We start from the raw sequence: 23,089 nt of genomic DNA on the forward strand, positions 1-23,089 counted from the left end.
TTGGAAGTTCTGTTGTTAAATTCTGCAGGTACATCAGCGGATAATGAGGAATTAGGGTGTGTTTTTATAGCATACAATGGAACATGTAAATATATTTATTTTTACAGATGGTTCCAAATCTGATGCTGACCACAGGTTTTAGTGATGGTTTTAGCTGTAGAGGTTCACTCAAAGTATAATCTCTACCTATACTGTACAGCTGAACTGTATGGGATTTTAACTGCACTGAAGCATACATATTACAGCTTTCCCAAAATTTAGCATCACAATATTTTGTGACTCCAGAGTTGCATGGCAGTCATAAAAAATCATCAGTACTGACCATCCATTGGCACTGAATATTTTGCAATGGATATATTTTCACCATTTTAGAGGAAGCATAGCGTATTTTTGTTGGGTTCCTGCCCATATGGAAATCAGTCCCTAGTTTTTTGTAACAACAATGCCAGTAAGTAAGCCCATTAAGATGAAAGGAATCACTTCAAAGCTATATCCTTGGAGGTATTAGAAGTACAGTTTGATGCCTAGAAAATGGAAGATACATCATTAGTTTGTCATTTACAAATTGGCGACAAGCACCTAACATAGCTATCTTATGAATGGTGAAAACGAGCCATTTTGTGATGATTGCTTGGTTTCCCCTCACTGTAAGGCATTTGCTGGTCGAATACCCTGTTTGGAGGAAGTGAGAGATCACTTTCAAATGGATGAGACAGATATGGAAATAACAGTTTGGTTAATTTTCTTACAGAGGTGGGTTATCTGGAACATATCTACCTCAACTTTTAACCTGTGTAGTTTATTGTATGCAGTAGCCGGTCTACTGTGGGACTCTTATCTTTTTTTTTATTTACTTTTTTATTGAATATTTTTATAGTATGGACTACTGTATGGTTGGGAGTTAGTGACCCTGGTACTTTTGATGCCAGGTAACCTCCAGGTCAGTCAGTCAATCAATCAGTCAGTCAGTAGAATCTCTAAGTGTAGCTTCTTTCATTCAGGCATTTCTTTTCAGCTTTACTTTCTCCAGTTTCATCTTTATATGCTTTACCCCCCCCCTTCATATTGCTTTTTCCTTCCCTCTTTATTCCAAATGTTTCCTTAGCTCCTTTTACTGTTTTAGATTCAGATGCCTTCTTTCTGCAGCTTTCTTTTTACCTTTGTCTCTTGGCCTCTCTCTCCTTTATCCTACATCTCTGTCCTCTTCCTCCTTAGGGGATAGTGCTACTGATGGCACTAATAGCGCCATCATTGGACTTCAGGTGGTGCACTGTAGGCATTACTAATGGGTGTTTGCAATAACCCTTCACCTCCTAGGTGCACCCACTTTTTAGCCTTTTACTTTACTTCCATTCACATTCAGCTTCTCTGTGACCATTGCTTATTTGTGCAACTGTGGGATTTCCTCACAGTTTCACCTTTAGATCCTTATACTCCATATCATTTATTTTCTAGGTCTCTCTGTTTTGCTGTCCAACCACTCCAACTCCCTCATTTTACTTTCTTAACACTGAATGGCTGAAGTTGCCCTAGTTTGGCTGCTTAGCTTTTAAGCCTAAATTCCTTGTATCCAATTTATTCTCTTCCTTGCCTTCCTTCCGCAAAACCATGATGGCTCACTTCTTTCATTTTGTGTCTTGACAACATCATATCTGTGCCTCTTTATATGTATCTTTCCCCCGTATGTCACACCTTGTACTACCTCTGGTGATGTAAGCATTCTTATGCTTGTTTTCACCTTCCTTCTTCCTATTCGTGATTGGATGACCATTTTACTGCTTCATTTGTATACTTAATTCCTGTGTTATTACTTTCAACTGGCTCCTTTCATCTTCTCTTTCCCGTGCATATGACTTTGCAAGTAACAGTTTATGTTGGTAAATGCTGGTATGCCTTGCCCAATATAACAATGCATTCTGTTTTATGTCATTTATTCTTAACTACAAAACCTATCTGTGACAACTTCTCCACTGCTTAACCACTTATTCATTGTCTTTAATCCTTGACTCCACCAGAATTCCAGTGCTGCTTCTCCAAAGCCATCACATCTACAAATCAGCTGCTTCTGTTTGCCTATTTAGCTCTCCCCTAATAGTGTACCCTATGTTGTAGAATGTGTCACTGCATTTGATAAAATTCTTTTCTCTTCTTGGCTCCCAGTTTTTGTATGCTGAGAACATGTGCATCACCTTGTTTGGTCAGAAAGTCTAATTCATTGGCCCTGTTAGAACTAAATAAATAGACTCACTGGTCTGGTCAAACACTATGAAGGTGATATAAATGACAGCAAGACAAAAACTGAACATCTGTTTTTACTGATGCAAATACAAAGACATTTGTAGTGACAAAGGAATACAATTGTTGGCGGAAGTGAAACAAGGCACAACAGAAATGAGATGGCAGGTGTAACAAAGGTGGAAGAGCTTATCATTGCTAAGCTCTTCCCACCTCTCTTACACCTGCCTTCTCATTTCCGTTATGCCTCGTTTCACTTCCACCAACAATTGTATTCCTTTGTCACTACTGTACATATGCCTTTGTATTTGCATCAGCAAAAACAGGATGTTCAGTTTTTGTCTTGCTGTCATTTATGTCACCTTCATACTCCTTCCTAGAATCATATTCCAACAATTAGTTGCTGTTTCATGACCTTACTTCAATGGATTTTTAAAAATTTTGTGGGTGGATTCTCCCCCCCCCTTTTTTGAAGGATTCTGGAGAATGTAGGCAATCTCTAGCAAAATTCATAAAATTGTGAGAGGTGTATTTTTTTAAAAAATTTGTTATTCTTTAACTGATAATTTGTTATTCTTTAACTGATGAACAACCTCCATGGTCCATTCTTGAGATTAGCTGAATGGTCATTAATTCCTTTTGAGTTTTCAATGCTTTATAATTACTAAGGACAATATAATATAAAGAACTGAGTATCTAATAAAATCGATCCCCAATATTTTCATCCATTCTTCTGGTGATCAACACATGTAAATACTTAAGGTAGATTTAAGATCAGTTTCTGGTCAGATTGTGTGTGTATGGTAGATTTAGAAATTTAACTTCATTGGCTTTTCAGTTACATCTGGCTGGGATTCATCTTTGATCAATCTTATAGCTGACTGATGCACTCACAAAGCATATAGAACCTTGTTTTCACTTCATTCTTGATCTTCCAGGTATCTCCAGCCCCTCCCATTATCGTCAGTTTTTCCCATTTATTTTTGGGTTTACATACCAAATATCTGTGACTATCGGTGCCACATTTTGAAAATTCATAACTAAAATGATAAGGCAAACATTTTTTCTTATAGATTACTTTGATAGGAAAAAATGAAAATGATGATTTATTTTAACTTATGTTGGAACTCCCTTTGCTTTGAAACAGTAGCACTTAAATTTTAAGAAAGTCAATACCTCTTAGTTTAATTATGGTTATATTTCTAGAAAAGCAGTAAGGCAGTGCTTAGATATGATGAACTTTACTTAAAAGGTGATGGTATTGATGTAAAAAAGTTCTTACTTATTTTTTCTTTGGAGGGAAAGTTACTTATTTTTTCTTTGGAGGGAAAGTTTGTGTTTTCAGTTATAGGATGTGTCTTTGAAGCTTACAAGAGATATTCTTGGAGTTATCATCTCGTTTATTCCTTACTGGAGTGGTTCTTATTTCCTCTTTCAGGATCCTGAGACTGGGGGATTCACAGACCGACCAGGTGACATGGTAGACCTGTATCACACATTATTTGGGCTTGCTGGTTTATCATTATTAGGTGAATGTGGTCTTAAACAAATTAACCCTGTGTTCTGTATGCCTCAGTATGTTTTAGATCGATTATCTCTTTCAGTTCAAATAATGTCCATATGATACAAGACACTGTTTGCTTTGCTTTCGTAAATTTTATGGAAAACAGCATTCCTGTTATTCTGCAGAGCTGCTGTTATTCAAATTAACAATTCCTTCTTAGTCAGTGCATAATCATAGTTTTGTATCGAGATCCATAGTACACTGATGCTTACTGGTAGTTTTGTACTTTTACAACTTTCTAGGCCCAAATTCTGGGAAATGATTAATCCATATGAGTTTCAGACTTGGAAAATGGACCATCAAAATGCCACCTGGGCTGCTAACTGTTTAGTATTCTTGTATCCCAGCACAATGTAAAAAGCAAGCTTTCCGTGCCATACACTGTTTTGGAAGTACCAGTCACCTGGCAATCAGTGAAATTATTTTGCTCTTTTTTTAAAAATTCCAGGAGTTGTGAGCACTTTGAGTAAGGAAGTTTGATTAAATATGTTAAGATTAATCAAGTTTTACAGTTTAGAATATTTTCACTACAGCTAGGTTAAAATATATTGAATTAAATTGATATTGTGTCCCTTCCAAACAGACTCTGTTGCAGCATACCATAGATTGTATATATTGATTTCTTATTTCTTAGGCTGCTGACATTGTTTATTTATTTGAAAAAGTTTTGTTTATTTATTTAAAAACGTTTTGACTCTGAGGAATGATGTAAAAAAGCTCAAGTTCACAAAGCTGTTCTATTGTACATTATTTCTTGATCTGGCAGTTATATTTAATTATATTTTACAGTACATGTAAGATGGCCATTTGTAGTGATTACATAAAATCAACAGCTATTTCATGATAAAACAATGGTAAAAATAACTCCCCAAGCCATTACATTAAAAATGCAGTGTTTGATGGTCTGTAAGCAATACCCAAGGTTCCTTGCAGAGACCCTTATGCATTAAAATACATTACTTCCTTTTCATTTTGATCTCTTCTTTTTAGGCTCTTCCCACTTAGCTGTTCAGCTTCTTTGTTTCCATCCAGTTCAGTAGGACCTCTCCAGAGTTCAGGAATGACTTGGCACTCTGGTTTAACTATATAATGCAGTAAAAATTATCCAGATTTGATACACCAGAGTTTTAATACCGTTGATGGTGGTATTCAAAAACTTTTCATTGTATTTTATTTTTAAGTTTAATTAAAACACCAAGTCAGTTTCTATACTCATAAAACTGGTCCAAAGAGAAGACAAAAATTGTAACTCAAGTTCGGAAAGCTAGGCAGTAAGTTGAAGAGACTGAATGGTAGGGATGGAAAGTAAAGGGTTAAAACCACTTTATATACGTACTTTAGTTCACTGCAAAGAACTTTTAAGTACTATCCCCTGGTGTGTTGGATGAGTAAGTCTATAGGCAATACCCTCTAAGGGTACTTATCCGCCGTACTGGGCTATTAAGTCTTTCATTGTACTCAAAAAGTTAATTACTGTTACTAATCAAGAGTAATTTTGTTACTGGTACTATAGAAGTTGACAAAAATTCACTATGTGGCTGGATATACAGTAGCTTATACAGCTATCAAGAAAGCACACTGAGTTATTATCAGTCAGGAAATTAGCTTTCTGTAGTAGTTTGGAAAATTACCATTTTCACAAAAGTACTAAGCAGTTGTTACAATTGTTCATGAAATATATAATACTATACATTAAGAAGGAGTACCAGTACTGTACTTAAAACATGAAAAAATTACTGTTGCTGCTTTGTTATTTTGCCGAATATCTGAAGGAAATCTTTCAAAGTGAAATTGTCTCTCTTGAAACCAAGAGTGTACACAAGGCTCGTGTATTATAATGTTTATAGATTTTAAGTCAGATCAAAGCTTTCCTTTATTTTTCTAAGTTTTGTCTGACAGAATTATATTTGGTACTTAGGAAATTTACACATTACTTTTTATTTAACATTGCTTTTATTTTCTAGATTACTGTGGTGAACTGACATTGCAAAGACTAGACCTTGGTTAAGAATACTCCATGTACTGTAACTGATTTCATCTCATTATGATAAGCTAGCCTGATGTTTGTTTTGGTTTGTACTCTCTAAATTTACAAATAACAGTAGAAGAACTGCTTCTGCATCTTTCAGTATTGTCTTTTTTTATCACTATGTTTTAGATTATTTTATATACTTGTAATATTTTAAAGGTTTACTTGAATAACATTGGCCAACAGGTGTATTATACACATACATACATACATACATATATATATATATATATATATATATATATATATATATATATATATATATATATATATATATATATATATATATATATCAGTGTTATTCGTAGTACACTTTAGTAATACTAAGATTTATATTTCCAAAGTAAGCAGCATACCATCTGAATTAATTTCAAACCTTGGTTTTCTCTATAACACAATCAGTTAAATGTAACTGACCAATATGTGGAAGTTTTTTTGCTTATTCAAACTAAATGACAACAAGGAGAAAATTTCACCTGACAAGCAGATGTTTAGGTCTTAGATTCCACAGGGGCTATCATAAGTTAGTCACTGCTTCAGATTTTCTCAACAATACTACCAAAACTATTCCAATACCTTCAGTGAAAGAGAGCTCTGTGTAAAAGTAGTCAAGTGTGCAGAGCTCTCACAATACAACTTTCAGAGGGGTGTTACAAACTATCAAACTGTCACAATCAGCTACAGTATTAATGAAGACAGTTTATTCCAAAAATATACCACATTGAAGTGATATTATCCAGTGAATTGGTCATACTTCTCTGATCCATGGGTATCTGATGAATAACCCACACGACCCAATCCCTCAACGCAGAAAACCACTTACAATCAAGCATATTTTCAGTGATTGCCCAATTCTCAACAAATTATATTATATATCAGGAACAAGTCTTGAAAGATCTAATCAGAATTTTCAACATTTTCAATTTGTCCAATTTTTAAAATTTTCATGTATCTAATTATTAACATTTTAAGATTTAGCAGTACTATATACAAGATCTAATATATTCATTAACAACCCCCTTGGGCCAGCTCTATTAAGAGTCAAGAAATCCAACTCTCTGGTCTGGTTATATAATTTTATTAATGATTATTTCTCACAATCATCTGCTAAATTTTATTTGCATGGACAGTGTTATTAAACCAATGAGTCATAATCAACATCATTACCTCTGATGTATGGAGACAAAAAATAATCAAGGAAATCTTAAAGAATTGTAGCTAACAGTTTTTTTCAATTTATATACATAATGAAGTACAAATATGCAAAGAGGTCTTATGTATCTGCAGCTGGTTCTCCCTCTACTGATTTCTTCCTGTTTCGCCATGCTTCCACGTATGTTTTGGGGTGGATGGGCAAAAGCCCAGCTAGGCCTGCAAACATTTTAATATGTTATTCTCATGAGATTACAATCAAATGATAAGAGAAAGAAACAGTACTATGTTTTTTAATATTGCACTATACTCTACACTTTTACAGTTTTTTCCTAATAAAAAAACTGTATAACTGCAATGCTTGTAACTTAAAACATTTCTTCAACAATTTTATTTACAGTCAACCCTCGTTCAGACGGACTAATAAGGGGGGCTACGGTGTCCATCTCAGCCAATAGTCAGGTTTAACCGGCTATATCTATATATACCTATAAATATACTGTATTTCATTATTTTTATAAAGAGTATGAATAATAAACCAATGTAGAAACATTTGAATTAAAGCTCATGGTAAAAGATGAAAAATGAAGAATAAAACATGGTAAAAATGATAGACTTCAGCTGCATATGCAGATGCCTAGGCCAAGACATGAATGCATAATTAAGTAAAAAGATGTGAGCCTCTAAAATGAAAAGTAAGATAATGAAATTTAGATTACAGGTACACAATCCTTTACCTGAAATCCTCGGCCAGATGTGCTTTGGTTTTTCGAATTTTTCGGATTTCAGATTGTGGGGTCAGGAGCATAATCAAACATCACTATTGCAGCAAAAACATTTTTTTCCTTTTTTCATGTTTTTTCATTTTAGTTATTTATTCATTATAGTTTATTATTTATATTAATATACTGTTAAATGAATGCAAGATAATTAAGATCATCAGTTATAAAAGAGTGGGACAATTAAACCATTAGTTCACTAACATATCTGTTTTCAACAAAATTATTCTGTAAACTGCAAAAATATACATGATCAAAATAATTATACAATCGACCCTCGTTAAGATGGACTAATAGGGGGGCCAGGGTGTCCGTCTTTGCCGATAGTCCGGTTTAACCGGCGATATCTATATCTATATATATCTATATCTCTATATCTCTATATCTATCTATATATATATATATATATATATATATATATATACAGTATATATATATATATATATATATATATATATATATATATATATATACTGTATTCCTTATTATTTTATAAAGAGTATGAAGAATAAACCAATGTAGAAACGTTTGAATTAAAGCTCATGGTAAAAGATGAAAAATGAAGAATAAAACATGATAAAAATGATAGAATTCCACCACATGTAGATGCATAGGCCGAGGCATGAACGCAAAATTGTTAAGTAAAAGAAGCGGAGTCTCTAAAATGAAAAGTAAGATTTCCCTTTTTTCTTTTTTTTTTATTTTAGTTATTTATTAATTTTAGTTTATTATTATCTATATTAATAATATACTGTTAAATAAATGAGATGATTAAGCATCAGTAATAAAACTGTTGGACAATGAAGACCATAAGTTCACTAACACATTTTGTTTTCAACAAAAACATTCCGTAAACCACAAAACTATACATGATCAAAATAACTGTAATTCATCTTGTGAATTTTAACGATAAGTAAGACTATAAAATACATTTCATCATATCGATCTTGGAGAGGGTTGTTTTATATTGTTATTGACGTTGTCAACAGTTTGCAGTCGTAAATCTGAGGACGGTCCAGGAATAGGATTCGCTAGTGATGACGCATCACCACAACACACTGTTGTGGGATTTTTCATAGCACTTTATTAATTAATGTTAAAATTATTGTTGAATTCATGTTTTCATTTAGAAATAATTATATAGAGCAAATTATTGAGTAATTTTTGACATCAGTAATCAAATAATCACGATCATGGTAACGCTCTAACTTTGTGCAATCACGACATATGTCTATAAATAGAACAGATGTAGAGGGCTGTCATTGGCTAGCAGATCTCTATGGCAACCAGCCAGCCAATGAGGTTTTAGCTGTATTCTGTCTGAGAAAGAACTTTTGCTCAGTAAAGCTGATGATGACATAAGTGCCTCTGTTTTGAATACAATACGTAGTTTTTAATAGTGTATGTATTTTACTGATTACATGAGCGTGCTGACTCTCGTCGGCAAACCCACCAGCGTCACTAACGGACCCACACGGCGCACGAAAGTGCGTTCTGACGCGAGTACCCCACTCCAGTAAGAGGGCAAAGGAGCGAGCATGGATGCGGGTATCCCCTCCTTCGTGCACTTAACCGCGGACCTCGCGGACTCGGAGGTCTTCTTTCCTCCCATCTCACCCGCGCCCGTCCCCGCACCAAGGCCCTCCCGCACCTCCACACCCACGCCAGCGCCCCGAACACTCCACGGCCCGGCAACACAGTCGCGGGCCGCCCTCACCATAAAGTTGCCACCTTTTATATAGGGGAACCCAACGATGTGGCTGCGCAGGGTCGAGAGCCACTTCAGGGTGGCGCACCTGACGGACGAAATCCTGCAGGCTGACACGGTGCTTAACGCCCTCCCAGAGGGCGTATACAGAAAACTCGTCTCGTGGGTGCCCGAGACACAAACCCTCACATACAACGTCGCGAAGAAGATCCTCCTCGAAACGTGCTCCCTACCTATCGCCGAGCGGGCTGCCCGTGCTATCAACCTCGTCGTCAACCCACGGCACGACCTCAACGCAAGAGACGCATGGAGCATGGTCGTGGACCTTCTTTCACTACCAGATTTCAAGGGCATGAAAAAGCGACAGGAAATAAGCCTGTCGCGGGAGATCTACCTTCGCCAGCTCCTCCCGGAGGTCCGCACCCAGATTCCTCACCCCTACACCTTCGCCAGCTCCTCCCGGAGGTCTGCACCCAGATTCCTCACCCCTACACCATGCCTCTCGATGACCTCATCGAAACGGCGCAGCACCTCATGGACTGCGCGCAGGCCACACAGCGGCTAAAAGCGCCCACACAGTCAGTCAGCTCCATCCAGCCGGAAGAAGAAGTGGAGCAGGGCGTCAACGCCGTCGCCAGGAGACGTCCACCGACCCACAACAAATGGAGTTCCCCGGGCCTCTGTCGTTACCACAAGTGGTTTGGCAAAGACGCCCGAAACTGCCTGCCACCCTGCTCGTTCGCCCGTTCAAAAAAACGGGTGGCGGCGGCCAGCAGGACAAACCGCCATGGCAACCGAAAAACCCAGGGGCTCAGAACCAGTAGGCTTCTATGTCCGCGACACCGTCTCCAGCAGGATGATGCTGGTCGACACAGGGGCCTTTAGATCGATCTTCCCGGCATCCAGGGAGGACCGCAGCCAGAAACCAGACCCGGCCACCTTCCTGATGGCCGCCAATGGATCTCCCATCCTCTCCTACGGCACCAGGCCCCTGTCAATCTCCATCCTTGGACAAAATTACTCCTGGGACTTCATCGTCGCGGACGTGGGAACCCCGCTCCTGGGGGCCGACTTCCTGGCGCACTTCGGCCTGCTAGTCGACGTGAGGCGTAAGCGCCTCCTCAATACTGACTCCTGCCAGTCTCTCCCATCAACAGCGGGACCCAAGGCACCCACCATCAGCTCCGTCGCCCCCCACCAGTATGCACACCTGCTGACGGAGTTCCCCGAAGTTTTCAAGCCCGAACTTTGACAAGTCCACAGGGCCCCAGCCAAACATGGCATATACCATCACATAAGTAAAGGCCCCCCGACACATGCGAAGTTCCGTAGGCTTCCCCCACAGCGCCTGCAGGAGGCGAAGAAGGCATTCGCAGAGATGGAGCGGATGGGAATCTGCAGAAAGGCCTCCAGCCCGTGGGCCTCCCCCCTCCACATGGTGCAGAAACCGGACGGCTCCTGGAGACCTTGCGGCGACTACAGACATCTCAACATTGCAACGGAGCCCGACCACTACCCTCTGCCCAACATGCAGGACCTCACGGCCTCCTTTCACGGAGCCAAGGTATTCACTAAATTGGACCTTCTTAAATCATACTTTCAGGTACCTGTCGCACCAGAGGATATACCAAAGACCACCATCATCACGCCGTTCGGGTCCTATGTGTTCGCCTTCTCCACCTTTGGATTGAGGAACGCCGGGGTGACCTTCCAGCAGCTCATAGACAGCATCCTCGGGGACCTGAAATTCTGCGTCTGCTACGTTGATGACATCCTCATATTTTCCAGGTCTCTCAGTGAACACCAAAGGCACATCAGGGCAGTCCTGCGGCGCCTCCAAGAGAACGGCCTCGTCGTCCGTTTTGACAAGTGCACCTTCGGCATCCAGAAAGCAGAGTTCCTGGGCCACGAGGTATCCCCAGCAGGCGTCCACCCACTCACGTCAAAGGTAGCAGCCGTAACCAGGTTCCCAACCCCCACCTCCGTCAAGGCCGTCCAGGAGTTCCTCGGGATGGTGAACTTCTATAGGCGGTTCATCCCCGGGATCGCACACACCACGGCCCCCCTGACGGAAGTTCTCAAAGGCCAACCAAAGTCCCTGTCTTGGGGACCCAGCCAGCAGCAGGCCTTCTCCCTGACGAAGGCTGCCCTCGCCGAGGCAACCGCCTTGGCACACCAGGATCCCAAGGCCCCTCTCCAGCTAACGACGGATGCCAGTAATGTCGCCTGTGGTGCTGTCCTAGAGCAGGTCATCAACGGCGCCCCCCAGCCCATCGCCTTCTTCAGCAAGAAATTCAATCCCGCAGAGACCCGCTACAGCACCTTCGACAGGGAACTCTGCGCGATGTACCGCGCAGTCCGGCACTTCAAGTTCCTCCTGGAGGGGACGCCCTTCACAATCTTCATGGACCACCAACCATTGGTTCACGCCTTCACGAAGCAGGGGGACGCATGGTCTTCCAGGCAGCAGCGCCACCTCTCAGCCATAGCTGAATTCACCTGCTCCGTCAGGTACCTCCCCGGCAGGAAAAACCCTGTAGCGGACGCCCTCTCCAGAGTCGAGTTGAACGCAGTGCAGCTCGGAGTAAACTACCAAGACCTCGCCAGAGAACAGGCCGCTGACCCAGAAACCCCAGCCTACCGCACCGCCGTCACGTCCCTTAAGTGGCGGACGTGACCTCGCCCCAGAGGCCCAAGTCTCCTCTGTGACATCAGTACGGGCCAGCCCCGCCCCTTGGTTCCAGCCTCACGTCGCCGCCAGATATTCGACATAATTCACGGCCTCTCACATCCCTCTGGCAGAACTATGGCCAAACTGCTCTCAAAAAGTTCGTCTGGCACGGGTGCAGAAGGACACCACGTCCTGGCGAAACAGTGCCTGCAGTGCCAGACCAGCAAGGTGGGGCGCAGTCCAGGGTAGGCGAGTTCCCGCAGCCAGAGCGCCGGCCACATTCACGTCGACGTCGCCGGGCCCTTCCCCATCAGGCGGGTCCAGATACCTCCTGACGGTGGTAGACCGTTCGACAAGGTGGCCCGAAGCCACACCTATGCAAGAAGCCACCGCCAGCGCGTGCCGAGGCCCTGCTTTCCAGTTGGGTTAGCCGCTTCGGCGTCCCGGACAACATCACAACCGACAATTATGGTCCGCCCTGGCTCAGCTGCTGGGGACCACGCATCACACCACCATGGCGTACAACCCGGCGGCCAACGGCCTGGTCGAACGGTTCCATAGATCCCTGAAGGCGTCCCTCATGGCCCGCTGCCGTGGGTCCTCCTCGGTTTGAGAACCGCCCCCAGAGCCGACGGCACCCCGTCCGCAGCCGAAAAAACCTACGGGGAGCCCCTTGTGGTACCGGGCGAGCTTGTGACAGAAGATCGCCACACCCCATCACTGCAGAGGCTCCGCGACGTGGCCGGCAAGTTTGCTCCTTGCAAGCGCACGTACACCGGCAGGTCGGCCACATTCACACCGCCAGAGCTGTCATCTGCCACCCACGTCTTCGTCAGAGTCGACGCCGTCCGCCCACCACTGACCAGGCCCTACAGGGGCCCCTTCCGCGTGCTGGAGCGGAACAGCAAGGCATTCCTGCTGGCACTCCCTGGGGGGAACAACTGAGTTTCAATAGACCGCTTAAAGCCCGCCTTCCTGCATGAGAGCACCGGCATCACCGCAGCACCTTCCCCGCCCAGCCGCCCTTCGCCACGCCCAGGCCCCCGCAAACGGCGGGCGCGCGGCCGTCCCAGGAAGGGCCCGCCCGCACCAGCAACCCAGCACCCTCACGCGCGGGAGACCCCTCCGTTGTCTTCAAGAAGCCGTGGTACCCTTCAGCGCCCCAGCAGATACACAGATTAGTCAGACGTGTCCCACGTCTTTGGGGGGGGGGGAGTATTTGTAAAGTCACCACATCGACGTCAGCGGAGTGCTTCGAAGGCGTCATTAATTAAGTCTCCGCTGAGCAAGTTTTATTTGGTGACTTCCCGCTTTCTTCACACTCAATTCGTCACGCCTAACGTGCCAGGTCACGCATTTTCTACCATTTCAACTTTATATGTATTTGTCCAACTGTCATAAATCATGTATCGTATGTTTCTTTATTCGCAGGCATCAAGACTGTGTCCATATTGAAGTTCTATACGTTTTTGTATTGTAAATTGTACTTGTTCGCCGAATATTATTAATTGTTTTTGACCTCAGGTCGCGCTCAATGTCATTGTCTTCCGCGGTTCGGCGCCAGTCGGCTGCTATATAAACTGCCTGAATCTGTAATAAACCAGCAGTAACTTTTACCTGCTCATTTCTTTTGCACCTCTTACAACCCTCTTTGGTGTCCGTCTTATCCAATATCCGGATTAACGAGGTTCAGTTTAACGAGGGTCGACTGTATATTTGAAAAAATTGTTTTTTGTGTACCTACAAGTGTGTGTTTTATCTTTTCACAAAGATTTCAGTACTTCTGTCAATTTTGTGGTTAATCTAGATTTTAAAAAATATGTAAATGCTAGTAGACATGACTAATTGCTTTCATGTTTTGGCTTAAATGTAAACATATTGAGGTTTGCAACACATTCATGTTTCATAGGAAAGACCACTTGTTCCTACAAGTATACAAATCTGGAGTTGGCCATTTAACTGAAAACAAGGTGGATATTGGTAGTTGGCTACTGACAAAATGGGAGGACTCCCCTCCATCCAGCTGGTAGGAATTCACTTTACTTTTTGGCTGTGTCTGATACAGACATATCTCTCCTGCTGCCTGCCATTCGACTTGTTCTTTTTGTTTTTGAAGCTTCTCTCTCTTGACATGAGGAGGAAGCGGAGGTTGATGTTGCAGGACCTTTAGGCAGAGTTTCCAATCTTGACAAGTCATCTCCAAGACCAGCAGCTGTTCTGTCTACAGTTTTTGTGCCGTCTCGGGGAGGGGGGGGTTGCGCTCCCTCCCCTCCTCTCGTTCCTGTTTTGAAGGATGAGAAGTCCTGGGAAGCTTTCCTTGATGAAGTTCCTTCGCCTCCCTCGCTCTTTTCTTCGGCATATGCTGTATTGCAGTTTCTCCATCTTCTTTCTTACCCTTCTAGAGACATTGGGTGGAAGAATACAACATTGTGTCTGGGTGGAAGAATACAACATTGTGTCTGGGTGGAAGAATACAACATTGTGTCTGGAGAAAGATGACTCACCATCTGAGCTGCAGCGAATGAGCTGAGTTCAGCCAGTCATTTCGGTTCTTGTGTGTGCTTTATTACTGTGTGTCATAGCTTCAAGAGCTACTAAATTCCCCCCCCTCAGCTTTTGACGTTTGATTTGCAGAAGTTGAGCCTTCTCCTTCCTCTTTGCTGTAGGCCACAACCGTGTCTTCCCCCACCGTGCGCCTGCCATCTGTGCTGTTCCCGCCCAGATCGACGTCTTTCCCCTTCCTTCCATTGTCCTTCAGGACACAGACGAGCGTTTCTTCAGTGCCAGAGTAGTTCGTAGTGTTCTAGGACTTCTCTTCCCCACATTTTCCTTCAAGAACAGTTCCTGGTTGCCATTTTCAGCAATACCACCGCAGTTTCTGGATGTCTAATGTGAAGATACATTCTCCAAGGAAGGAAGAATTCACAGCCATGCACTGTTACACGACCTTGGTTTTGCTTCATGTTGTACAAGGAAGAGAGAGAGGCCCGAGGTAGACAGATGTAGCCTTGCCCTTGCCACAATATTGCATGGCCGTGACTTTTTTTTGACATTACTGGAGTTTTCCGATCGTCCTTAGCCAAGATTCATTCTGCAAAGATGAAAATGCACATCTGTGCAGGTGTTGCACTGTTGTGTCCTTTCTACAATTGTTGCAAGACCAAGATACAAGTATCTTTGTTTGTTTTTACTGTTTTCTTCCATCCCCTCTCTATGGACATAGACTTGGAGTTCCTTCTACTTAGCCTGAGTGAGTGTCAAGTATGTGGATGTTTCTTACTTCCTTCACATTTCTGCTCGAAAACATTGCCATAGCAGGGCATGTCCAGAGTTGCCCCCCATCCACATTCATGTGGAGGTTTAGAGAAGAACAAAGCAGCTCTTCTGAGAGGTTTTTCCCCTGTTCATGGGAAGGTTTTGTAGTGGATGGATCACTCTTCAGAGACATGCGTGTGATGTCTGTAACAGCCCCCCACCTCCCCTCACGAGGTTGTGATCAAGATCATCAACTCTCCATGGCTCTGTGGGGCGGCGCACTTCTGCTCTACCTTTTAAGAAGAGTCCCCTGACAAACGAGATCGCCCTTCCAAGAGCAATTCTACCTCCAAGGTCGGGCGAATGGCACTGTCGGTGCTTCTGTGAAGGTCATTGGTGGGACTCCTGTGACCGTCTGGAACACTGCAACCACTCATGTTTGTGTGAATACTGAGCATGTCTTGCTCTACCTCATGAGGGGTAGAAGATGTGGGAGCTGTGAGCAGCAGCAGCTGCTGCTGCTACTGCAGTTACCAGTTGATCTATGGCCAGAGAGAGAGAGATAGATTTGGACCCCACTCACATCCATGAGTTTACAATCACGTCTGAGTGAAACCATGTTCATCCAAGGGGACTTTTGACAGCAATTTCCTACAGCCGCCAACGTCCGTTTCCAATAACGACCACTAACAGACCCTTACAACCGTCGTCGAATGACTGACATCCTTTCACAACCATGTTCATCCATGGGTACTCTGTTTGACATTATACTGTACAAGTAGGATAGGAATTTTTGTTTATTTGTTCTTACTCAACTTTAGTTGTTCCTACACATATACAAATCCTTAGTTTTTACACATGGGGAAAGTAATCCAATACATAAAGGTCTAATTGTTCCTACTCAACCTTGGTATTAGAATCTCTTCCGGAGTTGGGATGATTCCAGTCTCGAGAGCACAGATTTCTTCAGATCCCCTTACGTTTCCGACTACCTCAAGAGTGGGAAGTCGAAGTGTCTTCTTCAGCAGGTGCTTTTCACAGAATGACGACATAGGCCACGGCCACGAGAAGATGAACCAATGGCCCTACGGGAGACAATGAAGTGTCTGAGGGACAGCTTCAGCCAACTTCATCTGATCGAGACTGTTCCCAGCATTGTGTCAGAGGGGCAGTTTTCACAGTCCTCTCCTGACTAAGTCCGTTCCCAACATATGAGGGATGACCCGTGGCAGGGACTGCTTCCCTCATAGCAGCTTTTTTCCCGGCCACATTATACAACTGTCCTTTGGTACCTGTACAATGTTGTCTCCTCTTTCCACAGATTGTGTGTGGCCTTCGACGGTCACCTACCGTCGATTCTTCAGTCTTCGGATCAGCTCGAATGTATTCTACTCCTCCCACTCTGGTTTCCATGTCCTCTCTCAATGACTCAATTGTATCGTCGGCTGGAGTCACTCGAAGTTTTGTGTCAAGTGTTCGAGACTTATGACTACCAATCAATTTCTGGGGGTAAACAGGGATCCAAGAGTGTGAGAGTAGAAACATCAGAGCTAGGATTGGACCTCTCCTTTTTTCAAGTCGCCCCCCAGAACATGTATCGTTCTAGAACTGGTTTTAGCCAATGGCCATCAAACAACCAAGTTCTGCAATAGATTCAAGAGATGCCAATGATTTCTTCGGTCCCTTTGGATCACAGACACATGGGAGGTGTCCCTTTCCACTCCTTCCCTTTCCTGAAAGGGAAGCAAGGTTAAGAAGAAGGAATAAGATGCTAAGACTGCTTTCCTCCCAATGTGCGGCCTCCAGTGACGAGTGCAGTTAGACTTAAGAATTATTTTACGGTGACTGGATCTTGGGTGGTAGATGTCTGTCGGTAGGATATCAGCTTCCCTTTGATATCCTACCACTTCCCATTAACCATCCAGTCCACAAGTTCATTCCAGCTTGTTGAAGTTTCTTCCCCTAAACGTTATACTGTATGAATACTTTGCAGTAATTGTACAACCCAGTTCCCAGTTTCTATAACTGCCCCTCTCTCATAGAGAAGGTGATGGGTACAGTATTCAGAAATCAGTCATAGATCCTTTCTTTACTGACCTGTTTCAGCAGCCTTGGTTCAAGAGAGAAACAACAAGCTCTGTGCTTGCAACCATCAAGGAGTCAGATTTGATTCCTATGTTGGGTTGAGGGACGAGTATTTCCAAATACTTATACTTACCCATCAATCCTTCCACAAGTTCCTCTGCTTCATTTCTGGGGAGACTTCGTATCTCTGAGTGAAGGCCTCCATGCCTAACTCTTCACCTTGGCTTTGACTAGGCAGCTTCGTTCAGGGTTCGCCTCCTGATGTTTAAGAGTCTCTAGGACAGACAGACTTCTTGGTTTTGGTTGCAGCCTGAGAATTACATGTTCCACAGAAGTCCAATCTCTCAGCCAAGTAAGAATAGTATCTGCAAGGCTAAGATACAGCAGCAAGGTTGTCCTTGTCTTGGCAGGGGCAACCAGCTCAGCAGTTGCAAGCCCTGCTTACTCACCTGTCGCAACCGGGAGGCTGGTTCTACATGGGCAATTTCTCCTCCATTCACTTTACGCAGATTGAAAGGGTTCTGGTTTTGACAATGTCTCCTCATTCCTTCCCTTCCTCTCTCAGAGAAGTGAGACAGGACTTGGCCTAATGGTTCGACTAAAAACATCTTCGAGTATTGTTACACACTTCCCCTCCAGGAATACTTCATGCCTCAAGGTATCAACTGGAAGGCAGTTACCTGCACTTTAAGAGGTTAGGTTGGGTACTTAACCTAACCTAGCCTACCCTAACTAATTCTAGCCTAACCTTACCGAACCTGCACTTCAGTATCCTGGGAGTTCATGCCTCATGGCATAAACCAGAAGGGGCTAGGTTGGGTTATGTTAGGTTGGGTACTTAACCTAGCCTAGCCTAAACTAAACATAGCCTAATCTGACCTAATCTGCACCTCAATAACATGAATCTCCTTTGCTCTCCAAGCCTCAGGATCCGAGGATAGGCATTCCATGGTGTTGTTAAGGAACGGTACCACAGTAAAAGTATACTTTAGTTTAACCAGACCACTGAGCTGATTAACAGCTCTCCTAGGGCTGGCCCAAAGGATTAGATTTATTTTACCTAGCAACAGGACCTACAGCTTATTGTGGAATCCGAACTACATTATAGCGAGAAATGAATTTCTATCACCAGAAATCAATTCGAATGGTACCCACCCATCCAATGAGGAACTGGTACCACAGTAGTTCCTTTGTCAACAAGAGGGGGGACTAGTGTCCTATCAACTCCTCAGTTGTCAGGTGCACAAATTTGCAGTAGCACACACTCAGCACAGCAGTCAACCAGACATTCCAGGGAATATGGATGTATGACAGATAGTTCAGTCACCAAGGTCGGTTTTAGCGACAGCTGGTCTTGACAGATCAACATTTCAAAGAATTGTTCAATCTACGAAGATGGTCGGGTTAGTCCTTCGATCTCAACACACAGAAGCTGTAACTGTTCAGCTCTGTCTTTACAGACCATGGGCACAAGAGCCATCGACCATACCAAATTGAAAACATTGATTCTCGTCCAGTCAGCAAAGTTTAACAACAATTGGGTCTGGTCAGTACAGGGTGTCCCCGCTTACGGGCGGCATCAGTTAACAGTGTTTTGGTTTTACAACGCTTGGCTAACGACGTTGTTAACCAGATTTTTGGCTTCGGTAAGTGGTTTATCAGCACCGATAACCAGTTAACTGCACCATTAAGTGGTTTACTGGCAGTTACAGCACTGTACACACCATTTATTACCATAAAAAATATTGTGATGTTCCCATTAATGACGATTTTCAGTTATCAGCGCCTGGCCAGGAACGGAACCCCCGCCGTTAACCGGGGACTGCCTGTACTGGGATCGGTGACCTGAGAACACCGGATGCTGTTGACATTTAGGTGTCTTTCGCATCCATGGTTAGAAATGTTGGGGCTAGTCAATACTTGTATAAGTGACCTCCTAAGAACTCCAGATGCTGTTGGCGTCTAGGAGACATCTTTCGCATCCATGATTCAAGCCTTGGGCTTATGACTTCCCGTTGTTCTGCCTGATTCATCAGGAGATCAACAGTATGAGCATTCTGTTTCAAGGCTTTTTGCATTACCACTTAGGACTTCACCTCCAAACTATGTGCCAACAATTTGTTTTTGGTTCTGACCTGGCCAAGAAGTGGTGTCTAGGAGGTCCATTTCTTTTGACTTTATGATCAAACGGACATACTCCACAGCTGGACCCCTATCTGGTAGTCCAGAAGAGAAGTGGAACCAGTTCAAGGAAGTGACCACAGAAACTGCCAAGCCGTCTTTGGTCCAAAAAAGAGGGTCCACCAAGACTGGTTTGATAAAAATGATGAAGCCATACAAACCCTGTTGGACAGAAAGAGAAGGCCTTCATAGACTGGCAAAACCACCTCAACTGCCCAGCACGTTGTGACAGATTCAAAGACTGTCAGGCCAGAGCCCAGTGGGAGCTGCGTGCTGGGTGAGATCTATGGTGGGAAAAGAAAGCTGAGGAAGTACAACACTACATAGATACCAACAACTCAAAAATGGTCTTTTGCACCATTAAGACGATCTACGGCCCTTCCATGGGAGGAACAGCCCCTCTGCGCTCTGCTGACAGCTCAACCACTATCAAGGACAAGGAGGGAATTAGTGCCAGGTGGGAGGAGCACTTCAGCCAGCTGCTCAACCTGCCTTCCACAGTCGACCAAGCAGCCAAACAACAGATACCTCAGAAACCTACACAGGACGACCTTGACCTCCCTCCCACTGAGGAAGAAGTCAGGACTGCCATAAAACAAATGAACTGCAGCAAAGCACCAGGGAAAGATGGGATCCCTGCGGAGGTGTTCAAATCCCTTGGAACCTTAGCCTTAGGTGCATTCCAAGATGTACTCTCGACCATCTGGGAGACAGAAGACATGCCCACAGACCTAAGAGATGCAACCATAGTGGCATTCTACAAGAACGAAGTGTCCAAATCAGACTGTGGTAACTACAGAGAAATTTCTTTACTCTCCATCACCAGGACGATCCTCTCCCGAATCCTCCTCAATAGACTGATCAGCATCTCGGAAAGCAGCCTGCAGTACGTCAAATCCAGAAAAATGCATCGAGCAGCAGATGGACCTGTATGCGGTGTTCATAGACCTGACCAAAGCATTCAACACTGTCAACAGGGACATTTTTTGGTACGACTTCTACATAAGAACATGACCAGACAGGTCCTTTCCAACGGCGATGTTACAAACACCTTTCAAATTACAAATGGAGTTAAGTAGGGCTGCGTTCTCCCACCCGTGCTATTCAACTTGTTCTTTGCACAAGTCCTACTGCATGCGATGAAGGACCCAAACCTGGGTGTGCACAGTACCTCACATACCGCTCAGACGGCTCAGTCTTTGACCTCCGCCACCTGTCCACTAAAAGAAAGACCCTTGAGACACTCATCCTTGAAGCCCTTTTTGCTGATGACTGCACCCTCAAGGTGCACAAGATCACCTGCAGACCATTGTAGACTGCTTCACAGAAGCATCCTGGCTATTCAGGCTAACAATCGGCCTTGGAAAAACGGAGGTATTGGTCCAGGCAGCCCCAAACACAACCAGACCACAACCTGCCATCACCATCAATGGCAATACACTAAAGTGTGTGGAGACCTTCAGGTACCTTAGCAGTACAATTTCTGCAGATGGATCTCTGGGCAAGGAAATTGCCTCCAGAATCCAAAAAGCCATCCAAGCTCTCAGAAGACTGAGAGTGAAGGTCCTGCAGCAGAAAGGCATCAAATGATCAATAAAACTGAACATCTACCAAGCTGTGGTCTTCTCTTCACTCCTGTATGGATGCGAAACATGGACCCTATACCGAAGACACATCAAGCAGCTCGAACAATTCCATACAAGATCACTGCACTCTATTATGAGCATCCGCTGGCATGACAAAGTTACAAATCAGGAAGTGCTGGACAGGGCTGATTCGTCTAGTACCGAGTCAATGCTCCTGACGGCCCAACTTCACTGGACAGGCCACGTCATCCCAAGGAAACACATGTTCAGTCAGCTGAAAGAGGGGACGCACAAGTACAAGCAAGGAAGACCCAGACTAAGGTTCAAAGACACCTTAAAGAACAACCTTAGGTGGCGCGGCATTGAACCTCATGAACTTGCGGTCTCAGCAAGAGACTGAAATCCCTCATCCGAACGGCAACTGCTGCATTTGAGGAGAATTGGAGATGTCGTCTTGCCAATGCAAGTCATCACAGAGCAGTACCCCCAGCAATACAATCCACAGACCCCAGATGTGATACCTATGGACACCTGTGTGCCTCCAGCTTTGGGTTGCAGAGCCACAGACATTCACATCACTGAATGCTCAGGTTCTTCATCATCGGGCCACGACGGACTACCAAGAAGACACATGCTGGCATGGTGGACAACATACATTCTGGGCAAATTTCATAAGGTCAGGAGCATTGATCTGCCCCTAGCATTCAGGAAGAACCTGTGAGACAGGTACTAAGGATGTAAATGCAGTCACAACAGACCAAATTTGCCTTCTTTTTACCTTCAGGACGTTGTCTGTAGATCCTTGACTCTTTTTCCTTGGGTTCTGTGGATCACCCAGCTCTTGAGGACATGTAGCATCTCGCCTAAGGGTGCAAAAGAGGGGGTGTGTGTGGGACTGGCCTCCTACCTTCTCTTTTACACCCTTCTAAGGGACGGTTAGCAAACTGTCACATGCTGGACGGGCATGCATGCAGGTGTTCTAGATGGCTGAGTATCCTATCTATAATGTAGCTCTTTTTGGATTAATAGATGCAGCTCCTACCCTCTCTCTAGCAAGGGGAGAGAGGGACTGACAATGAACAGACCTGATGGTTACCCTCAGCTTTATTGTCCCCCGAAAATATGGGTTCATCCAAGCCTATCTTCGAATCAATGATGTTACCTTCCATTTATTTGAAGGCCCAGAAATCTCATAGTTGAACATCGCACATGTTCAACAGATCAGAGGCATGGGTCTCCTTTTTTTGATCTTACAAGACCAGGAAAGAGTCCACAGGTGAGGTGAACTACCAGTAAGTTCAGAGATTTACGATTCTCCCACCAAGGAGTAAATCCCCTATGTAAAGATGGAGGGTTTGTATACCTGTAGGAAAAAATGACAAATTTTCAAAGTACAATAATACCCCGAATTTGTGCGATTTGAGTTGCGCGAATTCACAGACACACAAACTTTTCATTTGAACCTAACTAATTATCATACACGAGTTTTTCACAGACACGCGAACATTTGCGAATACTGAGAAACCCTGCAATAGTGTTTATGTTTAATTTTTTATGTAATTTATAAGTTTTCAAGCTTTTATGTATAAATTAAATAACATTAAATAAGAAAAGTAATAGTTTCTCTCTCCCTCTCTCTCTCATGCCGTTCTCTCTGTCTCCGTAATAATTCATAAATATTTTAACTTGATATTTCCAGTAAGGACAATATCTCTCTCTCTCTGTTGTGTTATTTTCTCAGTCTCCATAATAATTGATAAATAGTTTAAATTCATCTAATTTTATTACCTGTACCGTCTACGAAGTGTAAATGCGCTAGTGTGGCAAACATGTTCTAAAATACA

The 23,089-nt window shown here is 43.5% G+C and overlaps 2 protein-coding genes across 4 annotated transcripts in view; one reads left to right on the plus strand and one right to left on the minus strand.

Moving 5' to 3' along the window:
- The window catches only part of betaggt-II (geranylgeranyl transferase type-2 subunit beta), a 205,696-nt gene extending 198,496 nt beyond the window's left edge, over positions 1 to 7,200 (plus strand). Inside the window, exons 8-9 of one of the 2 annotated variants that reach the window (XR_010849362.1) lie at positions 3,074 to 3,173; positions 3,674 to 3,809. Coding sequence is in view for 1 of the 2 variants with exons in the window: in XM_067082092.1 (XP_066938193.1) it covers positions 3,674 to 3,859 (186 nt within the window). In the remaining variant the exon portion in view is untranslated. Of the gene's footprint in view, positions 1 to 3,073; positions 3,174 to 3,673 lie in introns of both variants that reach the window. The other variant, XM_067082092.1, reaches the window with a different exon arrangement.
- mRpS16 (mitochondrial ribosomal protein S16) overlaps positions 6,891 to 23,089 on the minus strand; it is a 56,701-nt gene continuing 40,502 nt past the window's right edge. For both annotated transcript variants that reach the window (XM_067082093.1, XM_067082094.1), the window contains exon 4: positions 6,891 to 7,199. In XM_067082093.1, coding sequence (XP_066938194.1) covers positions 7,102 to 7,199 — 98 coding nt within the window. In that variant the 3' untranslated portion in view covers positions 6,891 to 7,101. The remainder of the gene's footprint in view (positions 7,200 to 23,089) is intronic.

Source organism: Macrobrachium rosenbergii, chromosome 37 (assembly GCF_040412425.1).
Source record: "Macrobrachium rosenbergii isolate ZJJX-2024 chromosome 37, ASM4041242v1, whole genome shotgun sequence".
Taxonomy (NCBI): Eukaryota; Metazoa; Arthropoda; class Malacostraca; order Decapoda; family Palaemonidae; genus Macrobrachium; species Macrobrachium rosenbergii.